The sequence below is a fragment of the Amphiprion ocellaris genome, chromosome 22 (assembly GCF_022539595.1).
Source record: "Amphiprion ocellaris isolate individual 3 ecotype Okinawa chromosome 22, ASM2253959v1, whole genome shotgun sequence".
Lineage (NCBI taxonomy): Eukaryota > Metazoa > Chordata > Actinopteri > Pomacentridae > Amphiprion > Amphiprion ocellaris.
Window position 1 is genome coordinate 22,202,659 of NC_072787.1, and position 13,368 is coordinate 22,216,026.

At 39.4% G+C, this 13,368-nt stretch overlaps 1 protein-coding gene across 2 annotated transcripts in view; it reads right to left on the bottom strand.

The window, feature by feature from the left end:
- Window positions 1-13,368, bottom strand: part of gpr158a (G protein-coupled receptor 158a) — a 91,219-nt gene that overhangs the window by 61,387 nt on the left and 16,464 nt on the right. For both annotated transcript variants that reach the window (XM_055007209.1, XM_055007208.1), the window contains exon 2: window positions 8,802-8,907. In XM_055007209.1, coding sequence (XP_054863184.1) covers window positions 8,802-8,907 — 106 coding nt within the window. The remainder of the gene's footprint in view (window positions 1-8,801; window positions 8,908-13,368) is intronic.

Sequence of the window (13,368 nt, forward strand, 5' to 3'; positions counted from 1 at the left end):
CTGCACCTCTGGACTATCTTAGTTCTGTTCAATCTTTCCTTACAAGTGGTTTCATTTATCCTTAGATGTCAGAACAACTCTGACAAACAAAATCCTCCTCTTATATTTTTGGGGTTATTTTTGATTGAAACACCAATGAGGCATTTTTTTTGTTCATATAAAATACAGAAAGCCCACTGATTTAACACTACAAAGTCTGTTCAAAGGTATTGAGTAGTAGTAGAACTGAAAATTTAAGTTGTATAAAGATTTTGGTGGATCTAGAAGGAGCTGTGCAAAATCTGACAACATGTATTTGCCCTCTTATCCTCTAAATTTGCTAGCAGGTTAGAAAGTCATATTTTAAAAAAAAAAAAAAAACGCGAACATCACGCCTTTTATCACAGCCAGAACTTGTAAAAACAGAGAAATTTGTCAAATTTTGCACTCTGTAGTGGTTACTGAATATGTTATGTATGATATGTGATTCTATCTAGAAAAATAATCCAAAACACACTTAAAATTTGAATATTTAGATAAAATCTGATCATTTTTCATGTCTCATTTACTAATTCTCCAAAAAATGAGCAGTTTGCAAGGGATACATCCTGAAGAAACTCCTTAATCTTCTTCTACAGCGGAAAGACATTATTTTTTCATCCTTTTTTTTTTTTTAAAGGACTTAATATCCTGGTTTCTGTACTCCTTTACTACAATGCCGGGTAATTCACCGGCACAAAAGGATTTGCTAAAATTGAAGGGTGAATTTAAGTCTGTTTGTGCACAGCTGTGTTCTGCTTCCTTTTCTATCAAAGACCCTTATCAACTCCGACGCATAATCACAGCTTTGGTGAGATCACTGTAGATAATTAGCAATTACCCTATTTATAGGCTCCTGAACATACTCTTAACAGTCAACATAGCAGGGAAATGTAATTAATTAGGATGCTCGAAGCCGTTTCTCTTCACCCCAAATTGGTGAAACGGGATCAGCAGGTTGAAAAGGGCCTCGGCCTGGTTGGACATTATCCTGACGCTAGTCCCTGGAGGGAATCCCTGCTCCACAACACCGTGAATCCTACAGCGTTGGGGGGGAAATTCCCAAGATGCTAAAAAAGAGCGATCTATTTTTATCTTTACAATACGGGGCCCTGCAGATGAAGCGTTTTTGTCGAACGAGTGCAGAGGGAACACTTGGACGGGAAAAAGCTGTCAGAGAGACAAGCAGATAAACGTTACTCACCGTCGCTCGGCTAATGTGGATCACTTTCACAGAGGGGGCTTGGGGAGTTTTCTGAGCGTACGAGTGGAAAATGAAGATCAGGCGAAGAATGACATATTTGGATGTGACATACAAGTAGCGGAGGCATTTGTGCCGACTATGAGAAGATTCTCCTGTTGTCTATTAGTCTATTTTTATCAGAAATCTTTTTTAGCAACATGCTAGCAAATTTGTCCGACAATAATTGGAACAATCTCCAAAAAAAGCACAGCTCCTGAGTCCCCCGAATGAGAAACTGGTGAACAAAACTATTAAATTACAACAAATTAAGTGCGAAGTAACATTTAATTGCATGTTTAATTGCTGTCAGTATTGTGCTCAGAGGGCATTTTAACCGGGAACGGCAGCACAACCCCAGACATTCAATTACAGCGTTTGATAAAAATGGCAATTTCTCATAGTCTGGTCTTTTTCTCAAATGACTGCCAGAACAAAAGACAACTCATTAGGGGACGGAATGAGGTCTTAAAACCTTTGCATGCAAATTTCTGATGCTCCAATCAATCTTACTTGTGACACGCTGGTTAATGAACGTCAGTGTTTTAAGATGAACCCCATCAGTTTAACCTGCTGAATGCGTTTCTTATGTTAAATGAAATCGAGGATATCATCTGAACATGGTGGTAGCAGCTGTACTCTCAAAGCATCCTCAAATTGCATGTTTTACTGCAGATAAAGGGTGTGTTATCAAAGCTGCCAATAAAACACACGACCTTTGTCTGATTTATCTGATCTCTGTAAGTTATAGGTGGCCTGCGCCTAAAGATTGCAGGACAAGAGACAACGAGGCGTAAATCACAGAAACAATGCGTGACACAAATGGCTCGAGTTATAGGTCAGCAGCAGGGTTATTACCAATCAGCTGTTTTCATTTCAGCCTTTTTAAAATGCAACTATGGGCTTAATCAGTGTGAAAGACCTCCGCTAATGGATAGTCAGGGTGATTCCTACTATGGCTGTGCATCAGTCACAATATGAGGACAACAATGTGTTTGTATCGTGTGGATCAAATGAATTTACATGTAAATCTGTCAAGTGAAATTGTCTGTTTGCAGAATTCAACTGTAAAAAGGACAACATATGAGGACAAAAATGTGTTCTCGCTGTTTAATTGTATCAATCTGAGCACAAAGAGAAAGTTAAAAAAATGTAACTTTTCATTTTGCGGTTAAAATTTAAAACTAGAAAAGCACTCAGAGAGTGCAGTACTCCGCCAAGGCTGCTCATTCCTCCATACGGCATTGTCAGAAATGCAGCATTTTTTTTAATAAATGCAGCATTTGTTGATTAGTTATTGATAATCATAAATCACAGCAACGCAGAATGTGGCCATTTTAAATAGATGTACCCACAAACAAAATGACGTTGCGCTGAGCACAGGCGTGTGTTATGCATGTGTATGTTATGTACGGATACAAACAATGTGCAGACAAAAGTTATAATTGTGCACCAAGCCACCTTAACTAGACAGATGTTTGATGACATATTTGATTCAATTGTTAAATTTGACAAATCTGGGAGACAAAATAAACATTCATCAAGAAAAAAGTTTGCAAAGTCACATTGAAGAGATAAAAATGCAATCATTCTGTCACTTTTTTGAGAAATCACCTCAAAAAACAGCATTACAAAATCAGTCATGTGTGACCAAAACCAAGCAAATTTGGTTTCCATGTGGTTAATTATTTATTAAAGAGCAAAGATTATTTGGTTAATGATGAATTTATGGTGTGGTAAATGTGTGAATTCAGGATGGACAGCAGTGGTTGTAGTTTGGGCTAAAGAGAATTAACGTAAGTCAGCGTAACGTCCTAACAAGTGAGGACAAGAAGTGCGTAAGTAAAGGAGATAGATAGAAAACCAGAAGGCAGGAGCAGACAGAGCAGCAGCTGTTTAACACTGATGGCATTATTAATTCAGCGGCGCAGGTTTACAAGGCGGAAAAATCAGCATGTGATTGAGATGATAGCAGGCCTGGCAAGACAACCTTGAGATCCAAGGTCAAGATGTAACAGTGATTGAACGGGCCGATCCCCAAATATCCTCTTCAGCTCTTCAGCAACAGACAGAGCAGCACAGCAAGGCGAGAAACAAACCAAACATGGTGCTGAGTGGACGGAAACACAAATACCGTTAAATGACCCCTATTTTATGCATGTTCTGGGAGTGTTAATGTGGACATTGCATTGTGCTTTGGTAAGGATGGTCACTCCTTATGGGGAATGGCAGAAATAGGCAAATAAAGTAACATTTATCGTACATGGACTTATCATGCTTACTGTTATTTCCCTGCCCTCTGAACCAGGACAAACTCTGAAGCTCTGCAGGTTCATTGCCTAACAAAAAGGTTAACTAACAAGACTAGATCCAGAGATTTCCAAAACGCACCCACAAATCTCTGCAGTCACGTAGCTGTAGCGACCAAATGTCCCTCAAAATCTGTAGCATCAAGATCTGCAAGTGCACTAACTGTGTCCTTGTTGGTCTGAGGGCAACCTGACCCAACACCCCATTTCAAAACACACCAACAAGATGACATGCAGTTATTTTTAGAAATGTCTCAATAACACAAAAGCAAATAGAGCCCTAACACTCTGCAACCACCCGAGCAACTCACATACTGAAGTTTGGCCAAGTTATCATTTAGCTTAGTCTGTTTGTATGCTAAAGTTTGTTAACTAGCTCAAAATATAGCTGAGAATGTCATTAGTTTTGTCGGTATTTGGTGATAAACTAATGCACTGGACAAACTGATAAGTCGAGCCAATGTTGTTACTGCATAAAATTTAGGTTATCGTTAAAATTATGGCAATTTAGCCAGAGCTGATGTGAAAATATGACCTCCATGTCGTAGAGTATTTTATGAAATATTTGCCAAAACTATACTCAAAAGTGAATCTCTACAGGAACAGTTAGAGGACCAAGTGAGAGGATAAATGAAAGTTCTAATCATATATCCTCTGGGTACCATTAATTTCTGTACAAAATGTCATAAAATATCATATAGTATGTTAGTATCATGGTTGTTCATATTGGACCTGGACCAAAGATGTGGATCCACAGACAGACAGCACTAAAGTCATGTTGCTACAGTGGCTAAAAAACGGATCAAATTTCAGCAGTGTTTGTCTAGAAATCAGGTTGTAGTAAAATTGTGTTGAATTCTACAACCAACATTCGAAAAATCAGTTTTTTTGGTACATTTAGAACTCAAAATCTAGCTGTTATGACACCTAGATGCACAAATCTTCACTGTGTACAACAAACAATCAAAATCCTCAATTTAAATGCACAATTCCTCCTTGTATGTGTGATCAAAGCTGAGCATAAGTCAGATATTTTCATTTAATTCTCAGTAAATAAAGCCAGCGGCGGCTCTCAGTCAGCAGCCCTCAACAGGAAGCAGCGCAGCGTCAGGAGTCCTTGTCGCGGCGGCTGAAGTAATCATTCAGGTTATGTGTCACTGCCTTTCACGGGCTACAGTCCCTCAGGGCCCTGGCACTTGTTCTGAGCAATAAGCTAATTGATTGAAACATTCATCATCATCCACAACCGACGTTCTCGTATGAAAGGTGCCCTCAGGGCGGCAAAGTCCTAGACTTTTGAAGAGTGGCGAAAAGCACTAATGGAAGTGCCATTAGAGGGAGATGAGAGGTGGAGGGAAGAAGAAAGCTGCAGCTGCATGTATACACCTTTATAACAAGAAATAAGTCGACGCTGTGGTTCATCAGCTTTGGGCGTCTAAGTTGTGACTCATGGTTTCGCTGTAATTGGTACAAGTCAAACCTGCAGGCCTAATCAAAGGAACTGAAACGGTTGCTCTTGGCTAAATAAAAGCAGTGACTGTTCTGCAGTCTGTAATAAAATTGATTGCTATACAGTATATTGTTTTTGACAGCAGCATCTTAACATGTGCACTACTATAAATAGATGCTGATATATATATATATATATATATACAGAGAGAGAGAGAGAGTGTCTTTGCACAAACAACTGATTTATATCAACATGGATGATATATACACCACCATTCAAAAGTTTGGGGTCGCCCAGACAATTTCATGTTTTCCATGAAAACTCACACTTTTATTCATGTGCTAACATAATTGCACAAGGGTTTTCTAATCATCAATTAGCCTTTCAACACCATTAGCTAACACAATGTAGCATTAGAACACAGGAGTGATGGTTGCTGGAAATGTTCCTCTGTACCTCTATGTAGATATTCCATTAAAAATCAGCTGTTTCCAGCTAGAATAGTCATTTACCACATTAACAATGTCTACACTGGATTTATCATTCATTTAATGTTATCTTCATTGAAAAAAGCTGTTTTTCTTCAAAAATAAGGACATTTCTAAGTGACCTCAAACTTTTAAACAGCAGTGTATATATGTGCCAGTTCCCATGGTTATGTCACTTTGATCCATTATAATCAATACCCATTAGAAAATAAATGAAAAATCCTGCCAGAGAATTAAGAATATTTAATTTGTTCTCAATAGTGAGCAAATTTTACAGTCAGGTGTCATGTTTACTTGATTTTACCTTGAGTTGAATTTTAGCACCATGTCAGTTTTTAAGATTTGTTTTTGTTTCCATTCCTGAAGCTGGAAAGAGCTCCTGTTACAGCGCTGGTGGAATATATTTCCATTTTTTATAAAAGGAAAAAGACTGCAGGTGCTCAATTATTCAAAAATGGCACAAAAGACTTGAACCGTTGAAGTCTGTCTATGGAAGCTAGTGAGAAAAGAATCAAAGAACGCCGTCAAAAATGGTGGGATTTTAAAATAGCATCGCCTTCAAATAGCCATAGGTGTTAGACGCTGTTGGTTTCCTGTATTTTTCCTGTCAATAGTCCGAGCCTCATCTTGTTCGCCATTCGTCTGCCTGCCTGTTGGATCAGTCATCCATGGCATCTGCCTCCATCTGAGTTTGGGCTGCCTGCATGCTTGGCTGGGCAAACAGCAGCTTGAGAGGCAGGATGCGAGGGGAGGCCAGGAAGCCGGGCAGGCGGGCGGCTGTCTGGAAACAACTGCATTTCGTCAAATTCAATTGCTGGAATGGTGGCACTTAAAGAGCCGCTAAGATGAAAAGGAACAACAGCGGACGTGCGAGGAAATGGAAGCTGTTGGATGTCGGTGCATGAAAATCGGAATCTGAGTAGCGGTGATGCTGTGAATGTGAATGAAACACGAAACAAATCGCTCCGGCAAGAAGACAAACGGCTCCATTTCCAATAAAGCAAAGAAAAACACACCTAACGTGGATATTTAAATGGCCCCAAAGAAACCCATTAAACTACAAATTGCTGCACATGCAGAGGGAATACCTGCATGGCAAGAAGAAAAAAACAAAAAACAGCGTCAATAAAACAAAATGAATGCCGATTTGGAAATACGGGGGCATCCCTCCTGGTGATGTTTTTATCACATTACCACACACACACACACACACACACAGACCAACAAGACTTGATTACACTACAGTCGTGTTTTCTATTCATAGCTGCAGAAACATCCGCCTCCCACATCACCTCCGATTTACCTGGTCGTGCATGTTAGGGCTGAAAAGGCAGGTTGTTAGCTGTAGCAGATATGAAGGCGACTTTGCACAGTGCAATTTGTGAATGCAAACTTTGCAGAAATAATGAGGCTGCCGGAGTCGCCGCTGCTCTTGTTCCAGCGTCTCAGTGTTGTTTATCCAGCAGGTGTGACGATAATGAGCACTTGTGCATGACAAAGCTGTCGCGCAAGACAGGACACCTCCTGCAACATGCCAGCCTTCATCACTCAGCTGTAAGCAAGCACACTCCTGACACACTCCCTGCTCTGTGAGGACACAGGGATCATTATTTTGCAAACCCAGCTGAAAATCCATACCATTAACAATGTATTTCTCTCCTCCCAGTCGCCTGACGCACACACACACATTCACTATGTCAAATGTCTCTGGCATTGACTGTCCACGGAGAGGTGGAAGTACTCAGACAAAGAGAGTGATTAATTATTCAGAGAGGCTCACTGCAATCCATTACATCACATGCATTATGAAGCAGTCTGATCTACATCACATCTTCAGAATCTATGGCTCTGAACGATGAGACCCAAGTTTGAGTTCTTCGGTCGATCACCCAGAAACCCGCTGCAGTTCGGAGCTCCGCAGCGACAGACGGTTTTCTCGTTGCCGAGGCAGTCCAGATTGTAGTTAAAGGTCAACTCGGTACCTGATGGGATGTCACAGACGGCGAACAGACCGACCCTCGTGTCTCCGTTCACCGCTAACAATTTTGGTAATATTAAGTTAGTCTCGCAGAGCCAGACCTGTCTCCACAACAGTCTGGCTGCACCTCATTATCATTTTTGCTATAAAAACTGGCTTGGTTGTGTCTCTTTAACCCAATTACAGCTCTACTGGGTGGAACCAAGCCTAGGATGACCAGTTCAGCAAAAGAACCAAGCAGGTTGGTGCTTGAAAGTTGCCGTTTCCTGTAGCAAAGGGGATTTCTAATTAAAGTGTACACCAGCGAGTCAGACTAATATTAAGTTTATATGGAAATATTATATCGGTGGAGTTTGCACTGCCACAAGGAACCAAAAAAAAAGTTTTATATAAGTGAATGCAGCCATTTAAAAGCAAACATGACATAATTTGAGTTGCAAATTCATTTATATCTATTCTAACGTTAAAAATAAGGATGAATAATAGTTCTGCAAAATGGTGAATATCTGACATCCTCTCAAAAATAACAAAGTGCTGAGAGATTTATCTACTTGTCCGAGGGCTTAGAAGAGCCACATGTTCCAGGGCCTCGAGACGGGACATTTTTCAGCCGTATAAAAATGGCCAAAGCTATTCTTCTCCTGCGCCAGTCGAACATGTTTCCAACACTCCATCTCCATTTCCGTCACTTAAATTTTAAGTAAAACAGATTTATAGACCCTGGAAATAGACCCTGAAGATATGCAGCATCTCTGTCCATTGCCTAATGACTGCAAAATGACTCGGGCCGTCTCTAGTTTCACGCAAAGCTGTGCATTCAGTGTCAACAGAAAAACACATCATATTTCATAACAACATAACCTTGACAGAGGTAATGGCTGACACGAGGTGCAGCTGTCTTCAACAAAGACTCGTGTGTGATGAAAACCTTGTAGTCAAGGATGAATTTATAAGGATAAAGTCATTCTTTAAAGAAAAACGGTTGCACCTATTGTATGCTGGACATATGTTAAAGCAGAAGAACATTATCTTTATTGCAGAATATCGACCTGCTTTAGGAAAAAGTCAAGAACATTACAGAGAGACTTTCGTGTAGGGAAATTTAAAAGACAGCCTCTGATGTTTAGTTTGCCAGAAGCTGGTTTTAACGGCATCATCGAGGGAGAATCACATCGCCATCCATTTGTCACAAGACATGCAGATTTACTGCTTTTCCATTTAGTGTCTCGTGGAGATGTGACTGAATGGGTGTACGTTACAGTTGGGCTTTACGGAGCAGATCAATCTTCTGTCTAATCCACATGTTCGGCACACTCACCTCCATAGTGGTCAGGTTGCATCGATGGGTTCCAGCAAACCAGCCGTCACTGGAGCACTGGTCGATATCAACATCCTGCAGATTAATGTCCACTCGCACCACGCCCCTGCAAAGACAGGAGAGCACCATTAACCAGGCTGCTGGAGCGCTGATAGGGTCAGTGCAAAGTGACGATTTAGTTTAGAGAAATGACAGCATTCTTTCAGGTTCAGGGTTTTTTTCTCAAAGATATTTTTGGGGAAATTGTTGAAATAAATGTGTTAATTGGATGTCAGTGTTGTGTTAGAAAGCTGTTTATAATGTGCTGAAAAACAAAAGAAAACTGACATCCCAGACACCTGTCTCTATTAATTAAGATAATGAGATAAAATCATCAAATCAACACTACACTGTACCATTAGTTGGAGCTACTTAGGACAAACACAACAGGGAGTCCATTATGTGACAGCACATTTCCATTCAAGGGTCAATAGACAATATTGACAAAAACAGAAAGCATATGCTTCTAATTGTGTGGTTGTTTTCTTGGTCTTTTTTTTTTTTGCAACTGTGTGGAATATCTTCTAAATAAAGAGGTTATCAATCTAGTAGAGTTGAATGGATGCCTGGATTAAGAGATGAGAGACAAAAAATGACTGAAATTACTGAAATATTTAAGTATTTAGTGTATACCTAAAGACGATCTTCCCAGGTATATCAGAGCTTACACTTGCAATTGCTGCAATCAAACAGCAATCTTCGGAAAAATTGCAGTTCCTTCAATGTCCACTTGAGACTGCCTCCAAAAGTGAGTCAATCCCCACAGACCACCATGCTAAAATCATCAACTTTACAGCAGAAATAAATGTGTACATCCTGGAATGAAAAACAATTTTGGTCTCTATAGCTAATTCCCCAGTTCCTGACAATTGTACAGGGGGTGATTTTTCATAAAGCTCACCCACTTAAATTGTTTAAGGGTTAAAGTTGTGCATAATTTAGGGCGTGGAGACTGTTAGTGGCAGTGGATAGTTCATAGCCCAGTGATGATTGCATGCATCTTAATGTACAGTCCATATGTACTGTGAATATCCATGAATCTACTTAAAAATCGCCCCTAATGACACCCATAATAACATCAGATATTGCCCGAAAATGACTACGATTTAGGTCTATCACACATCCATGAAAACAGTGGCAACAGAAACTACAATAAGCCAAGTCATCATAATTTTTAACAATGTATGCAAATATAGACTAAAAACACAGCCAAAGTTGTAGCCTACAATTAGCGAGGTGTCTCCATGGCAACCCGGTACTTCCTGTTTGCATCCCACAAAGCCCTCAAGATGGCAGAAACCAACATTTGCATGCAGTCTATCATCATTTATTATGGAGAGCAAATGCACAGCAAAGTGACTGATTCCATCTGTACAGACAAACACATAACAGGCTTTAATGCAAATTCAGAAAATGCCATGGCGACTGTAAAAACTGTAAAGCAAATGTGCTTTTTGGGAAAACAGATAAATTTGTCTACATCTTAATTTCCACTCCTCCTGCTCAGATGGAAGTGTCGATAAATCAGTCAACGCAGTGAACCGCTCAGCAGTGGCAGCTCAGAAAGGCAGCAGTCTTTGCTCCGTTTCAACCAGCGGAGCCAGGCAGGAACTTCTAACAGGGCTGCCGAGGATTTACACTTACTTAGCTTCTTAAAGCTCTGTGAAGAGAAGGTGACTCTGAAGGTCAGTCTCTGTGATTCTGACAAATCTCTTCACTGGTGCGGCATATGTCTTCTCTGCCTGACAGCTGCAGCTCACAGGACAAGCCATCGAGTAAATACAGTGCATGTAAAAAGTATTCACCCTTAATTTTCCCCCTTTTATTGTCTTTTAACATTGAATCATAGCCAATTTAAGTTGGATTTTTGTTTGACAAGAATTTACAAAAGAAGACTTTTTCATGCCCAATTAAAAACTGATTTCTACAAAGTAAAGTAATTTAATTAGAAGTAGAAAAGAAACTATCTGATTGTATAAATATTCAACCCTAATTTAAGACAGGTGCAGCCAGTTGGTGATAGAAGTCACACAATGAGTGAAATGGAAAGCACTGTACAGTGAATGTGTCACAGGTTGCTGCAATATAAAGACACCTGTATCTGGAAGGTCTAGTCAGTAGTGAATCAGTATTCCTGGGTATAACTACCCCATGAAGACAAAAAAACACTCCAAGCAACTCCATGAAGATGTTATTAAAAAGCATAGTCAGGGAATGGACACAAAAAATACAAAATAATGAGTTACTGTACAATAACGGGACTGATGAAGGAGGCCACCAAGGCACCTATGACTCCTCTAAAGGAGATACAAGCTTCAGCATCTGGGACTGGAGAGACTGTTCATGCAACAACTGAAGGCTGGATTCTTTACCAGCCAAAGATTTATAGGAGAGCAGTGAAGAGAAAGCTACTGTTGATAAAAGCTCATTAAATCGCAACTAGAGTTGCCCAGAAGGCAAGTGGAAGACTCTGAAGTCAGCTGGAAGAAGATTCGTAGGTGTGATAAAAACTAAAATTGAGGCTTTTTGTCCATCAGACTAGATTAAATATTTGGCGGATATCAAACACCGCACATCATCACAAACACAGCATCCCCACCGTGAAGCATGGTGGTGGCAGCATCATGATGTAAAGCATGGTGGTGGCAGCATCATTATATGAAGCATGGAGGTGGCACCATCATGTTTAAAACATGGCGGAGGCAGCATTATGATGTATGATGATGTTTTGTGTCTCTTTGAGGTTGTTTTGTGTCTTTTTTTGTGGTTGTTTTTGTCTCTTTGTGGTCTTTTTGTCTCTTTGTGGTAATTTTTTTGTCTCTTTGAAGCTTTCAAGAGAGGTGAGTACTTTACATAGGTCCTGTATATTAGACAGGCTATTGTATGTGTGATTATCCAGGAAAGACAAGCTTCTTTCTTCTGCTCGTTTAACACAAGACAATATATTTCAGACGTGTGCAGTTGAACAAGAACCCCTGAACTGTCTCTCAGCGACCTCAGCCCACATACAGGCTTTCCCTCCTGGTAGACTTAAAAATGGAGCACAGCCTGTGGCAAGTGTTGTTAGAAAATCTATACCGACTTTAAACTTTGTGGAAGACATGCTGTACGACTCTGCAGAGTTGCAGCTCTGCAGGACAAGTGTCATGACACCGGGATAATGTGCACAGACATTTCTCTGATCCAGCATTCAGCATGTACAAATTTCTCACACACAAGCGTTTTACATAAAGACCAGCCAGTGCTAGAGGAGGGAAAAAAAAAAAACTCTGAATGTTCTTTCCAGCGAAAATCACGAAATATACACAGATCAGGACGAATAAAACTCTCCTCCAAAGTGAACAACCAAATCACTGCTGTAATCCATTTAATCAGGCAGCGACTTCACTGCAAATAAATCAGCGGCTGACTTTGCACTGACCTTTAACTCCTTTGATGTTTGTTTGAACATTGACATTCACATTGGTTTTATTTTGTTAGAGGATTAACAGATAACTTTGCTCTTCCAATTTCCAGGATTTGGGCCTGAAAAAAAGCACCGGCACAGGCTTTACGTCGACCTCCGGCCTGAGCTATTCTAAGAATATACGTTGCTTGCATTCTGTTTCCCCCTTTAGATGCTTTAACTGGCGATCATTAACTAATAAGGCTTCAATTAGAGTGCGGTGATTTGTATTATTAATGCATTTTGCCCCCAGTGCCGCTTTGTTAAAGAGCCCTTAGTGGCAAAACATGAATGGAGAACATTAATACCTGGGATCTGTTCTTAAATGAGCACCCTTCTTCATGTCTCAGTCTATTTTTCTTGCAATTTTGATGGAAATAAGACAATTTTACACATTGGAACAGTGGAATAACTACTCCTATTGTAGCAATATAATATAATATATAATATAATTTATAGGTGTCTTAGGAATCTTAACCTTAAAATTTAAATTATTGAGGTAAATTTCTATGAAAAAACTATACTGTAGAGCCTTAACCTTTTATTCTATGTCTAATTTATAATGTCTAATATTGACAATAGTCTGGCAAGTTTATATTTTATATAGAATTTCTAAGTATCTTATTTAAATTTGTTAGGGAAACTTGTATTTTATGTATTATAAATAGGGTCTTAACATTAATTTTCAGTTTTATTTCTCTCCCAAAAAGCACTTTAGCTCAGCATCTGTTGCTGTAAATGTGTATAATATATAATAAATATTTGACTTGACCAGATATATCAAGCAAGAACAGCTTGTTTGAAATAATTTAATTCCTGGAAATAATGTGATGAAATAATAGAAGTTCTTTCCCCCTATATAATTACTATAATTAGAATATTATTACCAATTTTTAGGCTTACTTAATACAAGTTGAGTAAAAAAAATGAGTTTTTTTGGTAAAATTTTGAAATAATGGTTCCACAAAATAAAGTAATAGTCAAATATTTACCTCATTTGCTGAGTTAGTTACACCAAAACACTAATAGTAAATGATATTAAAAAAAACCATCAAACTACTGGGCAGCTAGCTGGAGCAGCAC